Source organism: Poromitra crassiceps (genome assembly GCF_964638095.1).
Source record: "Poromitra crassiceps genome assembly, chromosome: 6".
Lineage (NCBI taxonomy): Eukaryota > Metazoa > Chordata > Actinopteri > Beryciformes > Melamphaidae > Poromitra > Poromitra crassiceps.
The window spans coordinates 53343758-53358876 of NC_139627.1; the positions used below are offsets into that span (position 1 = coordinate 53343758).

Genomic DNA, 15119 nt, shown 5'->3' on the forward strand with positions numbered 1-15119 from the left:
CTCTTTATTTAACATGACAGAACCATCTCTAAATACCTTCAATTCTCTTGATTTAACATGGCAGAACCATCTCTAAATACCTTCAATTCTCTTTATTTAACATGGCAGAACCATCTCTAAATACCTTCAATTCTCTTGATTTAACATGGCAGAACCATCTCTAAATACCTTCAATTCTCTTTATTTAACATGGCAGAACCATCTCTAAATACCTTCAATTCTCTTTATTTAACATGGCAGAACCATCTCTAAATACCTTCAATTCTCTTTATTTAACATGGCAGAACCATCTCTAAATACCTTCAATTCTCTTTATTTAACATGGCAGAACCATCTCTAAATACCTTCAATTCTCTTTATTTAACATGGCAGAACCATCTCTAAATACCTTCAATTCTCTTTATTTAACATGGCAGAACCATCTCTAAATACCTTCAATTCTCTTTATTTAACATGGCAGAACCATCTCTAAATACCTTCAATTCTCTTTATTTAACATGGCAGAACCATCTCTAAATACCTTCAATTCTCTTTATTTAACATGGCAGAACCATCTCTAAATACCTTCAATTCTCTTTATTTAACATGGCCGAACCATCTCTAAATACCTTCAATTCTCTTTATTTAACATGACAGAACCATCTCTAAATACCTTCAATTCTCTTTATTTAACATGACAGAACCATCTCTAAATACCTTCAATTCTCTTGATTTAACATGGCAGAACCATCTCTAAATACCTTCAATTCTCTTTATTTAACATGGCAGAACCATCTCTAAATACCTTCAATTCTCTTGATTTAACATGGCAGAACCATCTCTAAATACCTTCAATTCTCTTTATTTAACATGGCAGAACCATCTCTAAATACCTTCAATTCTCTTTATTTAACATGACAGAACCATCTCTAAATACCTTCAATTCTCTTTATTTAACATGGCAGAACCATCTCTAAATACCTTCAATTCTCTTTATTTAACATGGCAGAACCATCTCTAAATACCTTCAATTCTCTTTATTTAACATGACGGCCATCTCTAAATACCTTCAATTCTCTTTATTTAACATGGCAGAACCATCTCTAAATACCTTCAATTCTCTTTATTTAACATGGCAGAACCATCTCTAAATACCTTCAATTATCTTTATTTAACATGTCAGAACCATCTCTAAATACCTTCAATTATCTTTATTTAACATGGCAGAACCATCTCTAAATACCTTCAATTCTCTTTATTTAACATGGCAGAACCATCTCTAAATACCTTCAATTCTCTTTATTTAACATGACAGAACCATCTCTAAATACTTCAATTCTCTTTATTTAACATGACAGAACCATCTCTAAATACCTTCAATTCTCTTGATTTAACATGACGGCCATCTCTAAATACCTTCAATTCTCTTTATTTAACATGGCAGAACCATCTCTAAATACCTTCAATTCTCTTGATTTAACATGGCAGAACCATCTCTAAATACCTTCAATTCTCTTTATTTAACATGGCAGAACCATCTCTAAATACCTTCAATTCTCTTTATTTAACATGGCAGAACCATCTCTAAATACCTTCAATTCTCTTTATTTAACATGGCAGAACCATCTCTAAATACCTTCAATTCTCTTGATTTAACATGGCAGAACCATCTCTAAATACCTTCAATTATCTTTATTTAACATGACGGCCATCTCTAAATACCTTCAATTCTCTTTATTTAACATGGCAGAACCATCTCTAAATACCTTCAATTCTCTTGATTTAACATGGCAGAACCATCTCTAAATACCTTCAATTCTCTTTATTTAACATGGCAGAACCATCTCTAAATACCTTAAATTCTCTTTATTTAACATGGCAGAACCATCTGTAAATACCTTCAATTCTCTTTATTTAACATGGCAGAACCATCTCTAAATACCTTCAATTCTCTTGATTTAACATGGCAGAACCATCTCTAAATACCTTCAATTCTCTTGATTTAACATGGCAGAACCATCTCTAAATACCTTCAATTCTCTTTATTTAACATGGCAGAACCATCTCTAAATACCTTCAATTCTCTTTATTTAACATGGCAGAACCATCTCTAAATACCTTCAATTCTCTTTATTTAACATGGCAGAACCATCTCTAAATACCTTCAATTCTCTTTATTTAACATGGCAGAACCATCTCTAAATACCTTCAATTCTCTTTATTTAACATGGCAGAACCATCTCTAAATACCTTCAATTCTCTTTATTTAACATGGCAGAACCATCTCTAAATACCTTCAATTCTCTTTATTTAACATGGCAGAACCATCTCTAAATACCTTCAATTCTCTTTATTTAACATGGCAGAACCATCTCTAAATACCTTCAATTCTCTTTATTTAACATGGCAGAACCATCTCTAAATACCTTCAATTCTCTTTATTTAACATGGCAGAACCATCTCTAAATACCTTCAATTCTCTTTATTTAACATGGCAGAACCATCTCTAAATACCTTCAATTCTCTTTATTTAACATGGCAGAACCATCTCTAAATACCTTCAATTCTCTTGATTTAACATGGCAGAACCATCTCTAAATACCTTCAATTCTCTTGATTTAACATGGCAGAACCATCTCTAAATACCTTCAATTCTCTTGATTTAACATGGCAGAACCATCTCTAAATACCTTCAATTCTCTTTATTTAACATGGCAGAACCATCTCTAAATACCTTCAATTCTCTTGATTTAACATGACAGAACCATCTCTAAATACCTTCAATTCTCTTTATTTAACATGGCAGAACCATCTCTAAATACCTTCAATTATCTTTATTTAACATGGCAGAACCATCTCTAAATACCTTCAATTCTCTTTATTTAACATGACAGAACCATCTCTAAATACCTTCAATTCTCTTGATTTAACATGGCAGAACCATCTCTAAATACCTTCAATTCTCTTTATTTAACATGGCAGAACCATCTCTAAATACCTTCAATTCTCTTGATTTAACATGGCAGAACCATCTCTAAATACCTTCAATTCTCTTTATTTAACATGGCAGAACCATCTCTAAATACCTTCAATTCTCTTTATTTAACATGGCAGAACCATCTCTAAATACCTTCAATTCTCTTTATTTAACATGGCAGAACCATCTCTAAATACCTTCAATTCTCTTTATTTAACATGGCAGAACCATCTCTAAATACCTTCAATTCTCTTTATTTAACATGGCAGAACCATCTCTAAATACCTTCAATTCTCTTTATTTAACATGGCAGAACCATCTCTAAATACCTTCAATTCTCTTTATTTAACATGGCAGAACCATCTCTAAATACCTTCAATTCTCTTTATTTAACATGGCAGAACCATCTCTAAATACCTTCAATTCTCTTTATTTAACATGGCAGAACCATCTCTAAATACCTTCAATTCTCTTTATTTAACATGGCCGAACCATCTCTAAATACCTTCAATTCTCTTTATTTAACATGACAGAACCATCTCTAAATACCTTCAATTCTCTTTATTTAACATGACAGAACCATCTCTAAATACCTTCAATTCTCTTTATTTAACATGACAGAACCATCTCTAAATACCTTCAATTCTCTTGATTTAACATGACGGCCATCTCTAAATACCTTCAATTCTCTTTATTTAACATGGCAGAACCATCTCTAAATACCTTCAATTCTCTTGATTTAACATGGCAGAACCATCTCTAAATACCTTCAATTCTCTTTATTTAACATGGCAGAACCATCTCTAAATACCTTCAATTCTCTTTATTTAACATGGCAGAACCATCTCTAAATACCTTCAATTCTCTTTATTTAACATGGCAGAACCATCTCTAAATACCTTCAATTCTCTTGATTTAACATGGCAGAACCATCTCTAAATACCTTCAATTATCTTTATTTAACATGACGGCCATCTCTAAATACCTTCAATTCTCTTTATTTAACATGGCAGAACCATCTCTAAATACCTTCAATTCTCTTGATTTAACATGGCAGAACCATCTCTAAATACCTTCAATTCTCTTTATTTAACATGGCAGAACCATCTCTAAATACCTTCAATTCTCTTTATTTAACATGGCAGAACCATCTGTAAATACCTTCAATTCTCTTTATTTAACATGGCAGAACCATCTCTAAATACCTTCAATTCTCTTGATTTAACATGGCAGAACCATCTCTAAATACCTTCAATTCTCTTGATTTAACATGGCAGAACCATCTCTAAATACCTTCAATTCTCTTTATTTAACATGGCAGAACCATCTCTAAATACCTTCAATTATCTTTATTTAACATGTCAGAACCATCTCTAAATACCTTCAATTCTCTTGATTTAACATGGCAGAACCATCTCTAAATACCTTCAATTATCTTTATTTAACATGACGGCCATCTCTAAATACCTTCAATTCTCTTTATTTAACATGGCAGAACCATCTCTAAATACCTTCAATTCTCTTGATTTAACATGGCAGAACCATCTCTAAATACCTTCAATTCTCTTTATTTAACATGGCAGAACCATCTCTAAATACCTTCAATTCTCTTTATTTAACATGGCAGAACCATCTCTAAATACCTTCAATTCTCTTTATTTAACATGGCAGAACCATCTCTAAATACCTTCAATTCTCTTTATTTAACATGACAGAACCATCTCTAAATACCTTCAATTCTCTTTATTTAACATGGCAGAACCATCTCTAAATACCTTCAATTCTCTTTATTTAACATGGCAGAACCATCTCTAAATACCTTCAATTCTCTTTATTTAACATGGCAGAACCATCTCTAAATACCTTCAATTCTCTTGATTTAACATGGCAGAACCATCTCTAAATACCTTCAATTCTCTTTATTTAACATGACAGAACCATCTCTAAATACCTTCAATTCTCTTTATTTAACATGACGGCCATCTCTAAATACCTTCAATTCTCTTTATTTAACATGGCAGAACCATCTCTAAATACCTTCAATTCTCTTGATTTAACATGGCAGAACCATCTCTAAATACCTTCAATTCTCTTTATTTAACATGGCAGAACCATCTCTAAATACCTTCAATTCTCTTTATTTAACATGGCAGAACCATCTCTAAATACCTTCAATTCTCTTTATTTAACATGGCAGAACCATCTCTAAATACCTTCAATTCTCTTTATTTAACATGGCAGAACCATCTCTAAATACCTTCAATTCTCTTTATTTAACATGGCAGAACCATCTCTAAATACCTTCAATTCTCTTTATTTAACATGGCAGAACCATCTCTAAATACCTTCAATTCTCTTTATTTAACATGGCAGAACCATCTCTAAATACCTTCAATTCTCTTTATTTAACATGGCAGAACCATCTCTAAATACCTTCAATTCTCTTTATTTAACATGGCAGAACCATCTCTAAATACCTTCAATTCTCTTTATTTAACATGGCAGAACCATCTCTAAATACCTTCAATTCTCTTTATTTAACATGACGGCCATCTCTAAATACCTTCAATTCTCTTTATTTAACATGGCAGAACCATCTCTAAATACCTTCAATTCTCTTTATTTAACATGGCAGAACCATCTCTAAATACCTTCAATTCTCTTTATTTAACATGACAGAACCATCTCTAAATACCTTCAATTCTCTTTATTTAACATGGCAGAACCATCTCTAAATACCTTCAATTCTCTTTATTTAACATGGCAGAACCATCTCTAAATACCTTCAATTCTCTTTATTTAACATGGCAGAACCATCTCTAAATACCTTCAATTCTCTTGATTTAACATGACAGAACCATCTCTAAATACCTTCAATTCTCTTGATTTAACATGGCAGAACCATCTCTAAATACCTTCAATTCTCTTTATTTAACATGACAGAACCATCTCTAAATACCTTCAATTCTCTTTATTTAACATGGCAGAACCATCTCTAAATACCTTCAATTCTCTTGATTTAACATGGCAGAACCATCTCTAAATACCTTCAATTCTCTTGATTTAACATGGCAGAACCATCTGTAAATACCTTCAATTCTCTTTATTTAACATGGCAGAACCATCTCTAAATACCTTCAATTCTCTTTATTTAACATGGCAGAACCATCTCTAAATACCTTCAATTCTCTTGATTTAACATGGCAGAACCATCTCTAAATACCTTCAATTCTCTTTATTTAACATGGCAGAACCATCTCTAAATACCTTCAATTCTCTTTATTTAACATGACAGAACCATCTCTAAATACCTTCAATTCTCTTGATTTAACATGACAGAACCATCTCTAAATACCTTCAATTCTCTTGATTTAACATGGCAGAACCATCTCTAAATACCTTCAATTCTCTTTATTTAACATGGCAGAACCATCTCTAAATACCTTCAATTCTCTTTATTTAACATGGCAGAACCATCTCTAAATACCTTCAATTCTCTTTATTTAACATGACAGAACCATCTCTAAATACCTTCAATTCTCTTTATTTAACATGACAGAACCATCTCTAAATACCTTCAATTCTCTTTATTTAACATGGCAGAACCATCTCTAAATACCTTCAATTCTCTTTATTTAACATGACAGAACCATCTCTAAATACCTTCAATTCTCTTTATTTAACATGACAGAACCATCTCTAAATACCTTCAATTCTCTTTATTTAACATGGCAGAACCATCTCTAAATACCTTCAATTCTCTTTATTTAACATGGCAGAACCATCTCTAAATACCTTCAATTCTCTTTATTTAACATGACAGAACCATCTCTAAATACCTTCAATTCTCTTTATTTAACATGACAGAACCATCTCTAAATACCTTCAATTCTCTTTATTTAACATGGCAGAACCATCTCTAAATACCTTCAATTCTCTTTATTTAACATGACAGAACCATCTCTAAATACCTTCAATTCTCTTGATTTAACATGACGGCCATCTGTAAATACCTTCAATTCTCTTGATTTAACATGGCAGAACCATCTCTAAATACCTTCAATTCTCTTTATTTAACATGACGGCCATCTCTAAATACCTTCAATTCTCTTTATTTAACATGGCAGAACCATCTCTAAATACCTTCAATTCTCTTGATTTAACATGACGGCCATCTCTAAATACCTTAAATTCTCTTTATTTAACATGACGGCCATCTCTAAATACCTTCAATTCTCTTGATTTAACATGACGGCCATCTCTAAATACCTTAAATTCTCTTGATTTAACATGACGGCCATCTCTAAATACCTTCAATTCTCTTTATTTAACATGACGGCCATCTCTAAATACCTTCAATTCTCTTTATTTAACATGACGGCCATCTCTAAATACCTTCAATTCTCTTTATTTAACATGGCAGAACCATCTGTAAATACCTTCAATTCTCTTTATTTAACATGGCAGAACCATCTCTAAATACCTTCAATTCTCTTTATTTAACATGACAGAACCATCTCTAAATACCTTCAATTCTCTTTATTTAACATGGCAGAACCATCTCTAAATACCTTCAATTCTCTTTATTTAACATGGCAGAACCATCTCTAAATACCTTCAATTCTCTTTATTTAACATGGCAGAACCATCTCTAAATACCTTCAATTCTCTTGATTTAACATGGCACAATGTAGAAAATGACTGTTCAAAACAAATATATGTTCAATTTATTTTTATTTATTTATATTGTTTATTCCTAACACCACAGATGAACAAATTAGTCAACCAGTCTAATCGGTGAAACCCCCCAGTATCCATCGCGCAAGCGCACAATTGCGCGGTGCAAAGTGTTAAGTTTGTGTGCATTACCCCCTTACCCCAACGATATGTTCGACATAGTATACATTGCTCTTTGTGATCATCACACATTTACACCACAAAGGCAGCTTGCCTGCTTGGTGATATGTCCCATGCTGAGGCAACACATTGAAGTCGTGTCTGAGCGACACGCTAATCTCTGACGCTGACAGCTCTGACCGCCCGTCTAGGCTCGGCTCATTTGTCTGACGTTTCTTTTTTCTTTTTTTGGACAGACCAGCTATCATCGCTCTGGCCTCAGCTGATGGGCTGTTTTCTCCCACATGCGTGCGTGTGTGTGTGTGTGTGTGTGTGTGTGTGTGTGTGTGTGTGTGTGTGTGCCAAAGAACTGCTGTTACATGGATTCTGTTGAGTTTGAGTGTTACATTATTGGACGCTAGCTGGACATTTCTGATGTGCTGTATATTGATTCACTATCTTTACATTTAAGCAAATCATTCATCTGTCTGTCTGTCTGTCTGTTCTGTTCTTTCTGTCTGTTCTGTCTGTTCTGTTCTGTCTGTCTGTCTGTCTGTCTGTCTGTCTGTCTGTCTGTTCTGTCTGTCTGTCTGCTCTGTGTATTTTTGCAGAAACACAAAACTTCCAGTCCAGATCCCCAAAAAAGAATCCCTGAAATTCATCATTTCAAAAATACCGATGATCCTATTCTCAAAAACGTTGCTATTTTAGATTTAAGCAAATATGTTCTAAGCTGACATAATTTAAAAATCTCTTTCAGATAGCGATCATTTTGTCAGTTCTTTCAAAGGGCTCTGATGTCCCCTTTTGCAGTGAAACAATGCGTCCTGGTGACAGCAGATAAGCTACTTACAATGTACTTGTCACATTATGAGTTGGAGCCTTTGCTGCATGGCATTCCTCCTTCTCTCTTTAATTTGAATTGTCCGTCGTGGTAAAATACCGTTTCATTAAGCAGAAAGACCCGTCTGTAAAAACCAATAACAGGAACAATGATGTGCTATTATTCTGACACCACAGGAATAGGAAAGGGATTTGCGAAACCAATACAAAAGAGAGAAGAGGAAAGTTTGTGAAATAACGTCGCTAATGTACACAGACAATAGGTAGGCACACACAAGTCAGCAAGTGTCTAATTAAGAATTGTTTTGTCTTATAGCAGATTCTTTCTTTTGCTAGTTAATCACTAGAATGAAAGGAAACATGCATTGCATAATGAAACTGCTCCACAAGTTTTCTTAATTTCCCCTCTTTGATTCGACTATTTCTGAAATGTACGCCTATACGCCGTTACGCGAACATCTCTCAGCTCCTTTGCTGCACGGGGCCCATCGGGCAACGTGAGGACAACACAGGTGTGTGTCATACAGGTGTGAACACATGAAGCCCCTCCTCCTCACGTTGCTTCCTCTGCTCTGCGTCTCCCCCTGTCTCTCTCTTCCAGGTGCCAACGCAGTGTCCCCCACCAAGAAGCCTCGCAGCCGAGGCGTCTTCCACAGTCTCTTCTTCTGCTGTCTGTGTCGCAAAGAAACCGAGCCACCGCCGGTCAACAACAATGCGCCCCTATTGGTCGAAGAAAACGGGACTCTGTCAAAAGTGAGTAGTGTCCGCATCCCTCTGCCAGCAGCACTCCGGCCCATGCCTGCGATATCGGCTATCGCTCGCCGCTCCCTCTGCGTGCTCTCTGCTCTGCGCAGCATGTGTGCCCCTCTGCGCAGCATGTGCTCAGCGTGATTGATAGCCACATGATCGGCAACACATGTTTTCTTTGCACTAGTAGTCCTTTGATGTTTACAAGAGCTTCTCTCCTAGTCAGGAAATTATTGCATTACACTGTTGAAGAGTACTCAGTGTCCACACACATCAATCAGGCTGAGTATAATATATACTATAAAAGTACTCAGTGTCCACACATCAATCAGGGTGAGTATAATATATACCGTAAATTCCGGACTATAAGCCGCACCTTTTTTCCCGTTTTTTGGCCTTTTTTGACCCCTGCGGCTTATATAACGGTGCGGCTTATCTATGGATTTTTTCCAAAAAAAAAAAAAAAAAAAACTCTCTTTTTTAGCACTCTTTCTAACTATAAATCCACTTCTGTTTTAATTTCCTCTCTTGCCCTCTTTTCACCACACTGTATGACACTGTATGACACTGTATGACACTGTATGACACTGTATGACACTGTGTGCACTGTAAATAACAACACAGGTGGTGTTGTGTTATGTTGTTTTGTTGAAATGTTAATAAATGGGAGCATTACATATGGTAATTAAACATTAAAACACAAAAAAAAAAAAAAAAAAAAAATACCATTAACTCATTGAGTGCCAGCCACTTTTGGAGAACGGACGCTCCCAGTGCCAGAGTTTCAGAGCGTTTTCAGTGATTTCTCGAGGCCCACAGAATATTGTGTGATATTACTATGTAAACACTGAACACGCACAAAGAACGATGAGACTCTATTCTATCATCTGCAAAAAAAAGTTTATTGATCCCATTTTCCGTTCTTTAGTTATGAGCCGGAGAAGATAGCTTGATTCATCCAAAAATAGCAATTTTTTTCTAGAAGCTGAGATAATTGGCCTTTTGTGAAATTAATCATTTCAAGCACATCACTGACTCTGAAGCTAATCTTTTCTAATGTAGTCACACCTCAAAAATAATTTCCTTCAATAAAACAGTTTAGGCCAGGGAATTTTGTTTGGCAGAATAATATTTTTAGCTACAACCAGCAGCGCTGGCCCCTGCGTGCGCTGCTGGTTGCAGCTTCTTGCTGGTTTTGATTTGCTGCTGGTGGGTATCGGATATTCTGGCTTGCGTTTGTCAATCCTGTCCTGCTGCCTGGGTCTGTCTGGGTGTTGTGTGTGTGCTGCTCTGCGTGCCCCCTCCCCCCCCCCCCCCCCGCCCCGCCCCGCCTCGCCTCAACTGCACACTCCTCCTCCTGTCTGTGGTGGCTCTCTGCTGAGTTTGCTGTGCGCACAGTGAAGGGTGCGGAACAGCCAGGCTTTTTTACAGCGTTCCGCGTGTGTTTGTCACCGGCAACGATGCTTCCAGTTGAGAATAATAACTCCACGGTGTGGATGTGCTGTCGTGCTGTCGCAACCGACACAGAGCGGCTCAATTGTGGGAGCAGATTGGCTGCTGCAGGCACAGCTGCAGTAACGTGCTTCAGCATATCGATGCATACGGATGCGATGCGATTTCCGTTTCCATAACGACTTCTTCTTTGTTTTTTCCTTGCCTTTCTGTTATGTGGAGAGCACTGTCGCCACCTAAGGGTTCTGTAAAATAGGTTATAGACCTCCAATAGCTACAATAGTTGTACCAGAGATGTATCAGGGATTGATCCACGTCCCACCGTCAAAAAACGCAATTGACGACAACCGTCGTCATTGGCACTCTACGTCAGTATTTGAATTGACGACAGCTGTCGTCATTGGCATTCAATGAGTTAAAACACCCGCGGCTTATAGTCCGGTGCGGCTTATATAAGAAAAAAATTGTCAACTTTGAAGGTGCGGCTTATACACCGGTGCGCCTTATAGTCCGGAATTTACGGTACTATAAAAGTACTCAGTGTCCACACATCAATCAGGCTGAGTATAATATATACTATAAAAGTACTCAGTGTCCACACATCAATCAGGGTGAGTATAATATATACTATAAAAGTACTCAGTGTCCACACATCAATCAGGGTGAGTATAATATATACTATAAAAGTACTCAGTGTCCACACATCAATCAGGGTGAGTATAATATATACTATAAAAGTACTCAGTGTCCACACATCAATCAGGGTGAGTATAATATATACTATAAAAGTACTCAGTGTCCACACATCAATCAGGGTGAGTATAATTCACGAGAAGGATGGAAATAGCCTCATGGTTAGAGGAGCAGCCGTCTGACTGGAGGTCGCCGCTTTGGTCACCCTTTCTCAGCAAATACTGCTGAGGTGCCTTTGAGCAATGCACGCAAAGCCATTTATTTAAAAAAACAATAATAATAATAACAACAATTATTATTATTAAGAATAATAATTAGTATTATTAATAATAATAATTTACCTTGATTTAAAACAGGGGAAACCCATTGACACCAAGGTCTCATTTGCGATGGTGCCCTGGTTGCAGTAGAAGCATAATCACATAAACACAAACGTGTATATATATATATTTATATATATATATGTGTGTATATGTGTGTGTGTGTATATATATATATATATATATATATATATACACACACACACACACACACACACACACACACATTTTAATTTCTTTATTTGGATTTTCGATTAAGGACATATAATCACATCAAAATACAAATGGTGTGTGTGTATATATATATATACACACATACATACACACACACGCACACACACACACACACACACACACACACAGTAGTATAAAGCATTATTGAATGGTGTGGATGGTTTCGATATTAGATCTGTTAAGGGACCAAGCGACGGCAGACCCCTCTTCCTTTGATGTAACAGTGTGTATGTATGTAACAGTGTGTATGTGACAGTGTGTATGTGACAGTGTGTATGTGTGTGTGTGACAATGCTCCCTATGCTTTTATCGAGTGCACCCTTGGAAAACAACATGGCTATTAGCACTTATGGATTGGGGATCGAGTGGTCAAGAAGGTCTCGCATGTCACTTTCAGATTTATGGCCTACTTCAGCTTTTTATAGAGATTTGATATTCCAGCAGTTATTTGTCACGTCTCTCCAAGCCCCAAAAATAAATTGCTCAGTCTCCCGCTGAGGGGGGCGGGTCGCGTGGTCGTCTCGCTCTCTCCGCGTTAGCCGTGACCCCCCTGGCTGTCATGTCACCGTGTGTGCTCTGCTGCTGCTGCTGTTACTCTCTCAAGACGAGCTGCGCTCTCAGTGCCTCGCGCGGACGTCCCCCCTCTCTCAACAGACCTCGCACACACCTGCCAGTCATTTGAGGCTTTGGACTCTGTAGTAGGATCCCTGGAGAAGGCGCGTCCCTAAGCCGACGCTCGGAGCAACTCTCAGGGTGGGTCAGAGTCCAACTTGAGACACGCTTCTCTCCGATGCACCCTGGAAAACCCTGAGCAAAGTGAAAACCTCTGGAGAAGGGGGGGGGGGCACCTGCAGAAGCCATGCCTGCTGAACAATGCCAGGCCCCCGAGCTAACGGAAGCCACAGATTTAAGCAAGCCTCCGAGGGGAGGAGGTGCTGCTGACACCTTTGTTGTGGAGTATACCGAGCACAATCTCGTTGGGGCAGAAATGGACCCTCCTGCCGAACACTGCCAGATGAACGGAGATGTTGCAGATGAGACTGAATCCTGCACATATTGCAATGGGCATTCGGAGAGCTTTGAGCAATATTCAGCCAGTGAGGAATCCTTTGAGCTGGAGCAGACTGCTGAAACATCTGATGAATGCGCTCAACACTGTGAGTGTTTTAAAGCGTGCGAGCCGTCTGAGCACGGCACTAATCGGGGCTTAGCTTCCAAATGTGGCCCTCGCTGTGAACGTCGCACCGGACACCTCCGATCATCTCAACAATGTCGTCCTTCCGATCAACAGTTGGAGTCCTTTGAGTTTGAGCGTGACAAATCGATGGTGAACTGTGATTCTTTTGTGCAGTGTGAAATATCTTGCTTCATACCTGACATCTCTGATTCATCGGGTCGTGGCACTGGACTTTGTGAGTATCACAAAACTCAAAAACAAGCCCGATGCACGAGTGGTAATGGTGAACGCCATCCACGTGAAGTAAAGGATGAGCAAACTGTACATTCGGAGTATTTTGAACCCAGTGGCGAACGGTCCGATTTCATACCCGACTGCAGCGAAGCCCTCGAGGTGTCGCATCGATGCACGCCTTCTGATCAGCTGTTTGAGTGCTACGACTCGGAGCCAGACTCATCAACAGAGGACTCTGAGACGTGCAAGCAATGTGAAATATCTCCTTTCATACCTGACATCTCTGATTCATCGGGTGGCGGCACTGGACTTTGTGAGTATCACCAAGCTCAAAAACAAGACCAGGAGTGCACGAGTGATAATAGTGAACGCCATCCACGTGAAGTGAAGGATGAGCAAACCGTGCACACCGAGTACGCACATGAACTGTCTTGCCTACTATTAGCAGAGGTTAATCCCTTGTGTTTGGGCACACCTTCTCAACATGCTCCTGGTGAACGTCTGCATGTCCACTTTGATAGTGAACATTGTGAGGAACTGCTGTGCGCTGAGGCAAGCCTCCGTCATGCCATTACAGTAGAGCTATCCACAGACTGCTGTGAGATGCCTGACAATAACGCTCTCTATGTTGAAGCAAGTCGACAATCTGAAACTTTGGAGCAGTGCAACTCTGACGGGACCTTTACTGCTCGTGATGATCAGCTTACCAGTGAGATATTGTTGCATCACGGTTCTGAGATGTGCACCGAGCAAGATGGATCGTCGGATCGCTCTTCCGCTGAATATGACGCTGTTAAAGCAAGTCGACAATGTGAAACGCGTCAGCAATATGAAACGCGTCAGCAATATGAAACAAATCAGAAACATGAAACTTTGGCGGAGTGCGACGCTGACAAGACTGTTGCTGCTCACGAGGAACTTACCAGTGAGACATTGTTGGATCACGGTTCTGAGATGTGCACCGAGGAAGATGGCTCCTCAGACTGCTCGTCCACTGAAACAATATCCTTCAACACCTGTCCTGATGGTCCTGATGGGAGCGTTCTGTCCGAGCCCTTTTCCGATTGGTCGGGGGAATCCGACAAAGGAGCCCAGGAAGATTCCAGTGATGAACAGACTCAGTGGGAATCTTTTGAAGATGAAGATGAAATGGAACAAAGCAGCAATGACGGACGTAATAATGATCGAAACAAAACTGCCGATGCTGTCGTGGAGGATTTCTATGACTTTTTCGATCAAAGCGACTATTATGGACATGGTTTTGTAAAAAGGCGCCCTTATATTTCCTGTTTCGATGGGGGAGACGTCCATGAGCACCTGCATGTCAAAGAATTCAAAGCTCGGGCACCGAAACGCCGTGCCAAAAATGCATCCAGATATGAGAAAACCAACGAGGAAGTGACTGTAAGGGTAGCGGAGGATTGTCATGATGCTCCCAAAGACTCTGCTTGTGGAGAGGCTCATGAGGCAGACTCATTTGAGGTCTGTGATGAGATATCATCTTACGGGTCAGAAGAGCAACCCAAAGAATTGGAAGCAGAGGAGGAAGCTCAAAAGGACTTTGTTGAAGAAAAGGAATCTGCTTTCGATGAGGCCCAAGCACTATATGCAGAGCACTGTGTAGTCA

At 38.4% G+C, this 15119-nt stretch overlaps 1 protein-coding gene across 2 annotated transcripts in view; it reads left to right on the forward strand.

The window, feature by feature from the left end:
• Positions 1-15119, forward strand: part of ctdsp1 (CTD (carboxy-terminal domain, RNA polymerase II, polypeptide A) small phosphatase 1) — a 58385-nt gene that overhangs the window by 24220 nt on the left and 19046 nt on the right. For both annotated transcript variants that reach the window (XM_083638993.1, XM_083638994.1), the window contains exon 2: positions 9237-9388. In XM_083638993.1, the coding sequence (XP_083495119.1) occupies positions 9237-9388 (152 nt within the window). The remainder of the gene's footprint in view (positions 1-9236; positions 9389-15119) is intronic.